Source organism: Schistocerca gregaria, chromosome 2 (genome assembly GCF_023897955.1).
Source record: "Schistocerca gregaria isolate iqSchGreg1 chromosome 2, iqSchGreg1.2, whole genome shotgun sequence".
Taxonomy (NCBI): Eukaryota; Metazoa; Arthropoda; class Insecta; order Orthoptera; family Acrididae; genus Schistocerca; species Schistocerca gregaria.
This window is the reverse complement of record NC_064921.1, coordinates 91,713,734-91,727,981: the sequence shown is the minus strand read 5'-3', so window position 1 is coordinate 91,727,981 and position 14,248 is coordinate 91,713,734. Positions and strand designations below refer to the sequence as shown.

General features: G+C 37.2%; 1 protein-coding gene across 1 annotated transcript in view; it reads left to right on the top strand.

Annotated features, from left to right (window-relative positions):
* LOC126336402 (smoothened homolog) overlaps positions 1–11,192 on the top strand; it is a 104,548-nt gene extending 93,356 nt beyond the window's left edge. Inside the window, exon 13 of the mRNA XM_050000087.1 lies at positions 1,521–11,192. Within this exon, the coding sequence (XP_049856044.1) occupies positions 1,521–2,546 (1,026 nt within the window). The 3' untranslated portion in view covers positions 2,547–11,192. The remainder of the gene's footprint in view (positions 1–1,520) is intronic.
* The last annotated feature ends 3,056 nt before the right edge of the window (positions 11,193–14,248 follow it).

Sequence of the window (14,248 nt, the reverse complement as noted above, 5' to 3'; positions counted from 1 at the left end):
CAGCTGGCTTTCTTTAATAACACGACGACACTTTGCACGTAAACGTTTATAATTAATACAATTCACCATCGTTGGGTGGCATTTAAAGGTGTGTAAAGCACCTCGACGAGCACGTAAAGTGTCTCTACATGCTGTGGCAGGTGCCGGTACGCAATGCTGAGAAGTAGTAGTGTGAGTGATGGAATATTCAGCAGCAGTGAGAATGACTTCCGTGAGGTGTGCAACCTGACTATTGCAGCTCGCGAAGGTTTGATTCTGAAAAGTCGCCCTGGAAGAGAAGAGCCACCAGTCTGCTTTGGAGATGTTCCAACTAGTTGAGGACGGAGAGGGGGTATGATGCAGGAGATGAATAACACAAGGGAAGTGGTTGCTCAAATACCTATCAGAAAGTGCGTACCACTCAAACCGGCATGCAAGTTGGGTAGTACATATAGAGAGGTATAAATGGGAACAGGTGTGAGTTGTGTCCAAAAGAAAAGTAGGGGCGCCACAGTATTGAGGGAGACAAGATTGAGGTCTGCTAGCAGGGAGCCTCTCGGGCAGAATGCTGGAGAGCCCCAAAGGGGATGGTGGGCATTGAAGTCTCCAGGAGGCGGGATGCGAGACTCAGTCAGTCATCCACTTCAATAGTCATACTGTCATTCTTGTAGTGTCTTAAGAAGATTGTCTAAAAGAGAGGCCAAACTGTGACTTGTATTCACAACAGTGATATTTTCGTTAGGTAATGGGATACGTGCTGTATGCTAAAAATACTTGTCTCATCTGACAATTCATACCCTAATGCTGCTGTGCATAGGTGTTGAAACATCTGTCATACACTCTATGCTTGGCACCATCTGCTTTGAACTTGTGAAACAACATTTGCAAGCTCAGAAATTTTCAGATGACAGTGAAGTTACAGAGGCAGTGCTAAGATAGTTACAAGCCACTCCAAACTGTCTTCTTCCTCCTCCTCCTCCTCCTCCTCCTCCTCCTCTTCCCTCCTCCTCTTCCTTCCTCCTTGTGAGCAGCTCTTATTTAAGGGTGGATGAAGTGAATTGAAAAACAAGTACTTACAAAAGTAACTTTGTAAAATTGTTATAACAAACTTCATGTGATTGAATAACTCACATGTATATCCTTATCAGTCATAAAACACTCTGGCATAAATTCTCAAAACAATACTTGCTTTTCCTAGTTAAGGTCACAGCAGGTGGCTGTTTTGTGTGTTCCATTCTGATACAGATGTCTTCTTGTACAAGGGTGTGTAAAGTAATTACATCTGAAATTTCTTGTGAGTTGCTCATAAATGTAGAATTAATTCTCTAGGCCGTTATCTGCAGTTCATAAATTAGCATATTTTGTCCATAACATAATTAAAGTTGAGGAAACAGCACATGAATTGGAGTAAACAATGAAAATTAGAATTTTTGATAACTCTCTGCTGTGCTAAAAAAGTGCCTACATTGTTACCACAGGTGACAAAGAAGTGGTACTTGTTTCTGAACATTAACTGACTATTTTTTTCTTTTCTTTTTCAGATTTTAACTGCTCTAACAATTGGTAATTCTGATATATCATCAATGGTCCCCAACCTTATGAAACGAAGAGAGGCTAGTGCAGGCCTTGATGGTTTAAAGCTAATGCTGCCCTTACCTTCTGCTTTACTAGGGCAGAGCAGTTGTGGATCTGAAGAAGATTTAAGTGACTGTAAAAAGTGTGATGAAATAGAATGTGAGGTGCTAGATGGCGTTCGAAGTGACAAAAATGAAGCAGTTAAGGACACTATTGTGGACACCACAGATGAAACGGAGAATAAGAAAGACTACAAGTTTAAAGAAAATGAAGATGAAGTGCAAGATAGAAAAGCTTGTTCTTGTGGGTCAGGCGTTGTGAATAAGGATAATGAGTTGTCTACAAATAAGGATACTAGTGTTATAGCAGTTGCCAATCAAAGCAGTTTCTGTGATCTCCCCACCACAATGAGGACAAAAGGTGCTGTTACAAGCTCATCATACAATAAAAATCAGCTTTACATGAATACTAACATTCCAGATGATATAAAATTAAGTGAGATTTCAGATGACGATGCAAACTTTTTAGGAGCATCATATGATGACACAACATCATACTGTCCCGAGTTACAGCGGTTGGCCGGTTCACTTTCTGATGCATCTGTCTTCACACACCACACACTGGGTGGCAGTAGGGTAAGGACTGTTGGTGTTGGCCCTTGTACTGTGGGCGGTAATACTAGGATACATGTGAGAAGTCGTGAAGTCGGTACTCAAACAACACCTTCTGAAGATATTGGTATGTGTGAATTGAACAGCCGTGGTAGTACTTACAGCAGTGGCTCTGGTGTAAATCAAGGCACTCAGGTAAGCTTTGGTCCACAGCATGAAAATAGTGTGAAGCCCTACAAGGGCAGTGAAAAACTGGAGAGTCTTACTGGTCTTGCAGCTAAGGGATTAAACTACAGCTACAACATGAGCAAACTTGTTGAGGAACTTGCTGAAATTGCTGCTGGGCATCCGTTACAATTAGACCATAGAAAAACGTGTTGAGTGCAACATGTTACATATTAGGATGACATAAAAATGTTCTGAACATATTTCTGATGTAAATGGTCAGAAACCTTTTGTAGCAGAAGTTTTATTCTGCTGCTTACTGCTGTTAATGGGGCTTCCTTTCACTGCCAATACAAATAGCATATTATTTTGATACTATACTTTTTACATAATCACACTTTTCATATTGATTTGACTTCTTCTGTAGAAGAAAATGAAAACATTTTTATAAATTTGACTGCCATTGTGCTTCAGAAATATTTTAAAGATGGATATATTTTTCTGTTCTGAAAAGTAATTTGTACATAGTTTTTTGTACAGCTCTATCATGCCAGTGTAAACTTGTAATTAGTTCTTATACATGAACTGGAGCTCATAAAATGTGAGGTGTAAATAATGCACATGACTATGCATATAAGTAGATTTAAGAAGACAAAAAATTCTTATATAGAAGCTGTTATTTATTTTTGTTAGTGTATTATTCAGTGACTGTCATCTTTCATCAGGTGATAGTGTGTTGCTGTTATGTAGTAGATTTACATGCTCACTGAAAAAAATCTGCTAGATCTCTTGCTGCCTTTACATAACAGCTCTGTTCTGGAGCAAGAAACTGCAATAACGGTGTTATTATTAAAATCACCCAATTATATTTACTGAATTAAAACTGCAAAATTTCAAAAGACATAGTAGTATCCAAGGCTTTACTTGCTTCCACTGTTTTCATTACATTACATTACATTTAGGAAAATGGTAGAACTCTCAGAGCTTCGTGAAAAATTTCACAAATTTATATTTTATACCATCGGATCAGAAAAGGAGCTCAATAACACAATGTGACAAAAAATTCAAATATACCATTATTTAACAGTGTTATAGTCATGTGACAACCAAAACTAATACATGTGAAATTTCAGTTTAAATCTGCTAATATAGGAATTAAGGCACAAAATGACAAAATAAAAAATTCTTAATCTGATGATACAAACAACGGAAAACCCAGAATGGAATAATGACAATATTATGAAATGTTGTCCCTATGTGCAACTCACCATCTCCGCTATATGGTGAGTAGCAATCTATCCTGTTCATAATATTGTCTAATCTGAAGATTTGAGATGTAGGGTGTTTAAAAACACTGACATAATTTCAAAAAGTAAGAAGAAACAGCAGATGTTTGTTTTCAGTAAAAGACCAAAATCATGCCATGACAATTGCAAAATGATACAAAAACATTATGTAAAATTCAGTATGAAATGGAAGATAAATGACAGAGGAAAATCTAGAAAAAGAAGCAAGTCTGGAGGGAGGTTCGCAGATGCGGAGACATCAGACCAATGCATTGGTTGCAGTTAGATATAAGCTGAAGCAGACCAAATTCACAGTCTGAACAGACTGCAAAATACAAGAATTTGTAGTCATTCTCTTTTAGTTCAGCAAGTTGCTTAAGGTGACGAGACAAATATATTTCTGAACTGAGCTGTATTATGCAAAGGAAAATTCTATTCAGGAAACTATTAAATTACTAATAATGACACAACAAACATTTCAGAATAAAAAGAAGAAAAAAATCCCAAGTTTTAGAACTAATGTGTTCCTCTGTGATGGAAGAAAAGGTGATTGGTTGGATATGGTGGGAAAGGAGGGCGGGTCATCCAGATTCCAAGTTGACAGGAGACAAAGAGGAAAGATAAAGTTTGAAAGGTTTCTTATTTTGCTTTGTTATTTTTTGGCTCTATGAACAGTTACTGATCATCTTGTTCTATTGATCTTCAAATTCATCTCATTATAAAGCATAAATATACTATTTGTGAGTAATATCATTTATTAATGTCATCTGTTTTGAGATATTGCTTGAGATTTTTTTTTTTTTTTTAATCTACAAAACTGAAGGCCAGTGGCTAAGACATAGAAAATACCACAGAATAATGTTTTTGTCTAGTTCTGTCAGAAATTCGTGAGATTGTAAGTTGATATCTCTTTACATAATCCTTTGTGGAAGCCAAACTGGATAGGCGCGAGGCGCGCGCACTCACACACACACACACACACACGGAAGAGAGAGAGAGAGAGATTAGGTTAGATTAGATTAATACTTGTATCATAGATCATGAATACAACACTTCGTAATGATGTGGAATGTGTCAGGTTAATAAAAGATGCCTGTACAAGATATTACATTACACAAAATATTGCATGACACTAATGTTGTTGTTTTTTTCTCCTTAATTTATATCTAAAAATTCAGCCAATGAGTAGAAGGATTTGTCATCTAGAAATTCTTTTAATTTATTTTTAAATGTTAGTTGGCTATCTGTCAGGCTTTTGATGCTGTTTGGTAGGTGACCAAAGACTTTTGTGGCAGCATACTTTACCCCTTTCTGTGCCAAAGTCAGATTTAACCCTGCATAGTGAAGATCATCCTTTCTCCTGGTGTTATAGCTATGCACACTATTACTTTTGAACTGGGTTGGATTATTAACAACAAATTTCATAAGTGAATATATATATACTGTGAGGATCCCTAGATCCTTAAATAGATGTCTGCAGGATGACCGTGGGTGGGCTCCAGCAATTATTCTGTTTACATGTTTTTGAGCAATGAATACTTTTCTACTCAACAATGAATTACCCCAGAATATGATACCATACGAAAGCAGTGAATGAAAGAAGCATAGTAAGCAAATTTACTGAGATTCTTATCACCAAAATTTGCAATAACCCTAATAGCATACATAGCTGAACTCAGACGTTTCAGCAGACCATAAATGTGTTACTTTCAGTTTAACTTCTCATCAATGGACACACCTAAAAATTTTGAAAGGCTGTGGCTAAGCCATGTCTCCGCAGTATCCTTTCTTTCAGGAGTGCTAGTTCTGCAAGGTTCGCAGGAGAGCTTCTGTAAAGTTTGGAAGGTAGGAGACGAGATACTGGCAGAAGTAAAGCTGTGAGGCCGGGCGTGAGTCGTACTTCGGTAGCTCAGTTGATAGAGCACTTGCCCGTGAAAGGGAAAGGTGCCGAGTTCGAGTCTCGGTCGGGCACACAGTTTTAATCTGCCAGGAAGTTTTTTATATACTGTGTTTTATCAAAATTTAAAGAGAGTCCGTTTGCTGAGAACCACTTAATAATTTTGTGAAAAACATCATTTACAATTACATCACTTAATTCTTGGTTTTTGGATGTTATTACTATACTTCTATCATCAGCAAAAAGAACTAACTTTGCATCTTCATTAATGTATATCAAGAACAGTAAAGGACCTAAGACTGAACCCTGTGGGACCCAGTACTTGATTAGTCCCCAGTTTGAAGAATCGGCTGTTGTTTTAACATTACATGAACCACTTATTTCAACTTTCTGCATTATTCCAGTTAAGTATGAATTAAACCATTTGTGCACTGCCCCACTCAAACCATAATGATTTAGCTTATCTAAAAGAATTCCATGATTTACACAATCAAAGGCCTTTGAGAGATCACAAAAAATACCAATGGGTGATGTCCGGTTATTCATAGCATTTAATATTTGATCAGTGAAAGCATATATAGCATTTTCTGTTGAAAAGCCTTTCTGTAAACCAAACTGACATTTTGTTAGTACTTAATTTTTACAAATATGGGAGGCTACTCTTGAATACATTACTGTCTCAAAAAATTGTGATTGAGCTGTCAGAAGAGAGATTGGGTGGTAGTTGTTGACATCCGACGTATCCCCCTTTTTTATGCAATGGTGTTACAACGGCATATTTCAGTCTATCGGGGAAAACACCTTGTTCCAAAGAGCTATTACATACGTGGCTGAGAATCCTACTTATATGGTGAACAAGATATTCTTATTCCTTTAGTTAGCCAAGGTTTTTTATATGTATTCTTGGAATTCTGTTTAACTATTTTCTTGGGAAAGCAATTTTCAAATGCCCTTAAAAATGTATCATGATATAAGTTATATTTCAAGTTCCTTAAACACTTCATCCCAGTCTAGCTGCTGTAGGCTTTCCCTAAAGTTTGCAATATTTATATTGTTAATTGAACACACTGCTTTGAAACTCTTGATTTGATATACTGCATGGAGCTATGTCATGTACTGTAACTAGCTGTGCACAATGATCTGAAAGTCCATTCTCAACAGGATAAGCATTTATGTCCTTAAACTTATCTTGGTCTATAAAAAAGTTATCTATCAATGTACTGCTGTTCTTTGTTATCAGAGTACGAAAATCAATGACGGAGCTCAAAGAACTGAGTAATACTACAAGGTCAGTCTTGCTATTACACTCTTTCAGGGAATCAACATTGAAATCCCCACAAATGATAATTTGCTTCCCCCTGTCTGACAGATAGCACAACAAAGCATCCGAGTTTTCTAGAAATAGCTGGAAATACCCTGAGGGGGACCTATACACTGTTACAATTATGAAAGTGCCATCATTAAGTTCAGTGGCACATGCTTCCATATGTTGCTCTACACAAAATTTTTCACACTGTGGAAGCTTTTGACATATATGGCAACTACTCCTCTCATCATATTATCTCTATTTACATGTGCAGCATAATTTGTACCCATTTATGCTAACCTTTTGCATATCAGGTGACAATGTGATGCTCAGGCAGGCATAGTACATCTACTACGTTCTCAGTTTCTATATCTTCTAAACAAAGCAGAAGCTCATCAGTTTTATTCTTCAATCCCCCAATATTTTGATGAAATATACTAACATTATTTTTCACTTTACTTTTGTGAGTATGTTGAACTTTTTTAACACCTTTAGTACTTGCCTGGCTGAATTTCCCACTGGACACTGGTCTTACACTAAAAAAGAGTTTCCACCATGAGATGTAGTTCCTCCCCCCTTTAAATTTCCTACTATCAGCCCAGCCAGTTTACCCTTCCCTTTCTTGTTGAGGTGTAGGCCATGTCTAGTATAGTCCCACCTACAGAGTGAATCAAGAGGAACCACACCAACGTGTGACCCTGCACCAGATCCAAGTAGCCGTTCTGACTCCAAATTAACTCTCCTGATAGAAGAGCTCAAATGAGGTCGGTCGTGGCGCTCTAGAACTGACACAAACCCAAAAAAACTGGTATGACTCGATGTTGATGCAATCTTTGCCAGGTCACACTCTATGCTGTACCCCGGCTCACCCACAATAACCACTGTATCTTCCTTAGTAAAGCCTCTACATAGTGAACCTAAACCCTCTGTAACCTGCCCCAGTGCAGCACTAGGTTTGAAAAAACTTGTGACCTGGTATTCTGACCCTAATTCATCCTGCAGAAGTTGGCCCACACCACCAGCATGCAAACTATCTAGCAACAAGACTTTCTTTCTCTTTGCAGACTTCCCTACATTCTAACTCAATTTGCTGCTGAAAGCTTGTTGAGCCCTGTCTACATATACTTCTGTGAGAGGCTCATCTTTTTGTGACTGAGGTAACAGGTCAAACCTATTTTGTACATTAATAACAAAGCTGTCAGAAGAATTTCTTGGCCTGTTCCTTATGCCTGTTGCCACTTCCCACCCCTGTTTACCCTCCCCCCCCCCCCCCCCTTACCTGCTCAGCCTCATCTAACTCAGCCTGAAGGGCAGCAATTTTCCCCTCCTGTTCCACAATCTTTCTATCTCTACTGTGTAGCCTCTAGAACCACTGATGAGTCTCGCTCATTTTCCCAATTCCCACGCCACTAAAATCGCCCCAATGAAAAAAGTTACTACATCCATCACACCAGACGCCGGAGCTATAGAGAGAGAGAGAGAGAGAGAGAGAGAGAGAGAGAGAGAGAGAGAGACCTGCTGGCATTGCAGTGTGTGTGTGTGTGTGTGTGTGTGTGTGTGTGTGTGTGTGTGTGTGTGTGTGTGTGTGTGTTTGGGGGGGGGTCCTTAATATGAAGGAGGGACATTTAAGGCTTACAAGGTGAGGTCCCCCGAAGTGGGATCAACTTTTTGAAACCTTCCACACATTGATGTAGGTTAAGACCCTAAGTGTAACACCCGGCATCCATTCATCCTAATGGGGCCTCATTTGCAAGTAATTTATGAAAAAAAGAATTGGAATTTTGCATGATGCGCATTAGCATTAAAAAAAGAGCATTGTATTGACTGATTGTGTGGTGTAATAAAAAGGGTAAGGCCTCTAAATGTAGAAGGTCATTGGTTCGAATCTTGTCAGGTAATTTAAAATTTTCTTTATTTTTAAACAATATTATGAGAAGGGAAGTTGCCACTCACCATATAGCAGAAATACTGAGTTGCAGCCGTTAAGACGTTCATGAACAATATGCATTGTATTGTTGACGAAGACCTTAACAGCCGAAAGATATAATTGTGAGCATATTTTTGTTGTGCCTATCTGCAACTTGGCATCTCCGCTATATGGTGAGTGGCAGCTTTCCTTCTCATAATATAATTGCATTCCACCCTGGATTTTTCATTGTTTGATCTTTATTTTTATCGAAATTATTTTGGTCATTTTATTTCTATTCCTGTGTCACATCATTTTAATCATTGTATCAACTTCTTCATTTGCTCTCATTTTTCTTCCTATCATTCTTTTACCATTTGAAACCTTTATTTATGTAATTTTAATTAATTTTATGTATTTCAGTTTAATTTCTTTCTTTTTTTATCATTCTATTTCTTCATTCATTGAATTTCGTTTTACTAATAATCCCTTCTTTCATTTAAATCTTCATCTGTATTATTTTGTCTGTAGCACAAGAGGAGTTTGGGCTATGTTTTAAATGTTTGTATTTAGATTACTGTAATGTAATGAAAATACATTTTTGACATCATTGCATAGTCAGTATACTGGGTTGTTGTAACTAAACTTTCCCTATTTAACACATTATAACACAGAAACTAATTACATATGTGGATATGGAAATGGGGAAGAGAAATAATGCAGAATCAATGCAATTGAAACACTTTTGATGTGCTGCTACGGTACATCATACCAGTACCTGGTGGATAGGTTGTTTCATCTTTTGTTTTTTAACTAATAGATCGGCAGTTTTGGATATTTAAATATTACAACATATAAATATAACTAAGTTCACATTCACAAAAATTCTGAGTGAAAAACGAATGATGTAAAGAAAAAATGAGAACAAATGAAAAAGTTCATACAATGATTAAAATGATTGACAATGGAACAGAAATAAAAAATGATATTTAAACCAATTATTTGAATAAAAATAATGATCAGAGTCTGTTCAATAAAGATTTTTCTTTTTAATTGTAGTGCCTGATGAGATTTGAACCTAGAACCTTCTGCACATGAAAGCTGCACCCTATCCATTACACCCTGCAACCAGTCAACAAAATACTGCTCTCTTAATGGTACTGAGCATCATGTAAAAATCCCCTTCCCAGTGATTACTTGCAAATGAGGGCCCACCATATGAATGACCGCAGAGTGTGATACCTGGCATCTTAATTTACATCATCGTATATATGGTTTAAAAAAGTCCATCCCACTGCTGAGGACCTATCCTTGTTAGCTGAAAGTTCAGTCTTGTTGATATATCTGCCTACCTCACAGTGCCTCAGCTTTACTCTATCCTTCATTTACATAATAACAAGGATTGTGACATATCAAGCTCGTTAATTAAGATTACACAAAGCATAGTGATTTGCAGTTAAAAATATGTACCTCCATGTCACATTATAATATTGCTTTTATGTTCATTGTCATCAATTTGAGTGCAGTTCCTCTAAATAGAATTGATATGTGTAAGGAGATTGAATCATAAAGTAAGATAACAAGAGTTCTCTAAGCCAAAATTTGTTCCTCATATAGTGGTAATGATGCACTGTGGTAATAATTGGTAACCCTTCTATTTTAGTTCATCATTGCAACTAAATAATTGATCCATTGGTATACTTAGGCATTGATGCCACATAGAACAAATCTGTATCCAGCCCCTGTATGGTGGCATACTGAACACATGTATTGATTGCAAATTGACTACTTTTCTAATGCCTGCTTTGTATATTGAAATGTTGGATTTAATTATGGTTTCCAGTTGTACTGAATTACTATATTTACAAGACTTTCATTGCCTGTTGCACTTTTAGAGATTTCTCATAATGATTTACATATTAATTTTGATGTTAATACTATGTTTAATGTGATATGAGCAGATAATGTGCAAACTTTTATTAGTTCTGAAGGAATGTACATATACACCACTTAACATGTTCATACAGCAGATGAGATAAAGTTGTAATGGATGTAAAATGAAACATGTGACATCCTTCTTCATATTTTCTTCCTGAACAGTAAACCTGTTGGAAAATAAATTCTAGTCATCAAAATGTGAATGAAAACTGAGAAATGAAGTATCTATATCAACTAAGATCTGGTGTAAAAGCAGACTTTCAACACAGTGTGTAGATAATTTTTGTCTGATAATTCTAAACTGATATATTAACTCAGGGATTTCTTATTATTTACAAGTCATTTTATACTGAACTTCATAATTTTTCAAGGAAACTGATTTTTATGAAATACAGAAAGTCATGTATAGAGGCTTACTTCTTTTATAAACTACAAAAAGCATTAATAAAATGTTTGAAACAAGTGTTCTTACTACAGCAGCTTTTAAATTTATATTGCTTTCAGTAATTTAATAAAACTTTTTTCAGTTATTGGCATTTGTATTTAAGTCATTGCATGTAGACCTTATATCCTATCCTAGTCAAGTAAACTGTTTTCATGATTTATGAGAGGATTGATGAAGCTAGCAGAGAAAGTCCTCTGCAGAATTGCATTTTTTTTCCTTCACTGGCTTTGCTGAATAAGATGATGTCAATATGGCCAAACTGAAAGCAGTGGGAAGATTTTAGTGGTGAAGTATATTAAAAGTTGTAAATGATTTAATAGCTCACATGGAAATTAAATTTTAGCTCCAACTAATACATTGTCAAACAACATATGAGATAATCGAAAGTGATTTTGTTCATTCTAATGTGGACTGTTCAGCAAGCATACAGGTGCCTGTTAACATGTAGAAGGAGAGCATAGCTTGTTAAGCATTACTGGTGTAGACTGCCTGATTGCATATCTAAAAGACACGTGACAATATTTTCCAAGGGTCATCTACAGCAGAAGTGTCCTTACAACACACCTTGCTCTACATTTGGCGCAAACCATCAAAACTTTTCATAACTGTTTCCTTTGTACCTACTTAGTAATAAAGTTCATCCACACTAAGTAACCTGTGTTATCAGTATATGGGACTGCAACAACATTTATCTTCTTACTGTCCTGTTGAGATAATCAGAAATGGTCACTCTCAAAATTCAGCTTTATTGTGGGGTTTTCCCATGTGCTGTGAGACTAATGTGGACAATTGCTTCAGGTCACAGGATACAGCAGTCATTGTAATTTCTACATATTGAGAATCCACAGTATTCCTTGTGACACAAAGTGAGCTCTTAAGATCAGCAGTGGTTCACATCACTAACATGTGCTCCAGATGCCTCAAAAGTTTTCTGTGCAGCCAGTCTGTCTACCTTGATCTGTGTGCAGCGCAGTTTGTCTGCCAAGTGGCACACCTAGTTGTGTTTCTAGCATATTCTTAGCAACCAGTGAGCCACGCAGAGTGGCCGTGCGGTTTGAGGCACCATCTCACAGATTGCGCGACACGTCCCACCGGAGGTTCGAGTCCTCCCTCAGGCGTGACTGTGTGTGTTGTTTTTAGAATAAGTTAGTTTAAGTAGTGTGTAAGTCTAGAGACCAATGACAGTAGTTTGGTCCCTTAGGAACTCACATACATTTGAGCAACAGTTTTACCTGTTTGAATGTTCTTTCGTAGTGCATTGGCTTGTCTCACACAAAGTTTGTTTGTTTCTTTTTGTGGATAACTTTACCATAAAACTGTATTGTTTTACCAAGCCCCTCCCCCCCTTTGCCCCATGTGCTTTAATGTGTGTTCAGAAATTGTCTCTGCCCTTTATTCCTTAACTACTATTCAAATTCATTAGTTTTTTCCCCAAAAGAAAATCTAACATAATGTACTTATTTTATTTCAGTGTCAAAGATACATGCTCATGAGCATTTGAATTAGACACACGCCTCTTACTATGAAAGCTGCTGCAACAGATCATGGTATGGACTCCATGACATGTTTTAAGTATCTTAAGCATAACTGCTCACAGCTCACAAAGGTCAGTTGGCAATGAGTTTTTGCTTTCTGATGCCAGTCCACATGTGCTCAATAAAACTGATTCCATGAATCCAGCATCACATCTATGAGATGGAAACTATTCATGGCGTTAAAACTAATCCTGACTGTTCTAACCCAAGAACATTGTGATTTATTGCTCTAACAGTACACACACATGGCATACAATGTACAGTACAATTAGCAATACACAAGTAGCCAGCAGAGCCTTGCACTCCAGCCTACGTAGACACTAGTTTCATAAGGGGAGCAGCCAAAAAGCGGCCCATGAAACTGCTGTTGTATTAGCAGGACAGGGGCCTCTATTGGGCGAATCAAGTACAAACTTCATGTGTAAATTATGAAGCAGCATGCTTACTAAATTGATAGTTAAAGCACTGACCGTATCGTTCTTCATGTGGACAAGGGCTGTACCACTGTTGTCAGGAATCACAGTGACTATTTGCCTGAGGGCGTCTTCCCATCTTCTGAAACCATTATTTTAAAGTCTTACAACTACTATCACATTCTAGAAGACCAACAGCTCTTCAAAACAGAAGGTTCATCTGAAAAGTTATCAACTCAACCCATTTTTTTATTACATCAGCAACTCCTCATACACCTGCTTTTAACTCTAACCTCTGCAAAACCATTGTCACTGGTATCTCTACTGGTTTCCCCTGTTACAGCTAGTTTGTTACAATGCTTCTACAGGAAGATTCTCTTCCTCCATTGTCCAGCAACTACAACCAGTTGTCTGTTGTCTCCATACTTAAACGTCCCCTTCCAAAGTTATTACTTGTCATTGTGAATGCTATATCCCTCTACACCAACATCCCCTTGCCCATGGACTTGTTGCCACAGAACACTTATCATTCCCAGAGTTATCTTAATACTAGACCTACCTAACCCTACGTAAAAAAAATTGGCAACCACATTCTGATTCCTTATTATTGTTAATTCTTTTGACAGTCAAATTTACTCACAGATCCATCTAAGTGCCATGGGTATCCACATTGTACTGTTTTGTGTTAACTTGTTTATGGGGCTCTTAGAGGTATCCTGCCTATTCATCTAAAACCCTTTGTCCAGTCTTCATTATTTGAACACAGTGCAAGGACAGTCTCTCCCCTTTTCTGCAGAGCCTCAACCAACATCTGTTCCCATGTCTGCTCTACCTGGTCCTTCTCATCTCAGTGAATTATGCAGGCTAGGCACACTGCTGTAGGAGAATGCTGTGGCCAACTTTTAAACAAAATTTTTAATTACATATTTCAGACTCTGGTCAGACCCGTGAGGCTGAAATACATAATTTTAAAAAATCTTCCAGGATGATGATCGTCATCACTCAAAAGAGTGCATAAAAACCTATGTTCTTATCAAAGATACAAACTAGCAAAATCACTTTCATTGTGGCAGCTATCACTTGCCAAAAATCAAAAAAACAAAAAGCCAAGCCTTTGGAAGCTGACAATATTCTGCCCAGCTAATTAAGAAATAGATTTATTATGTTGTCTCTTCATGTGTTACCATCAAAC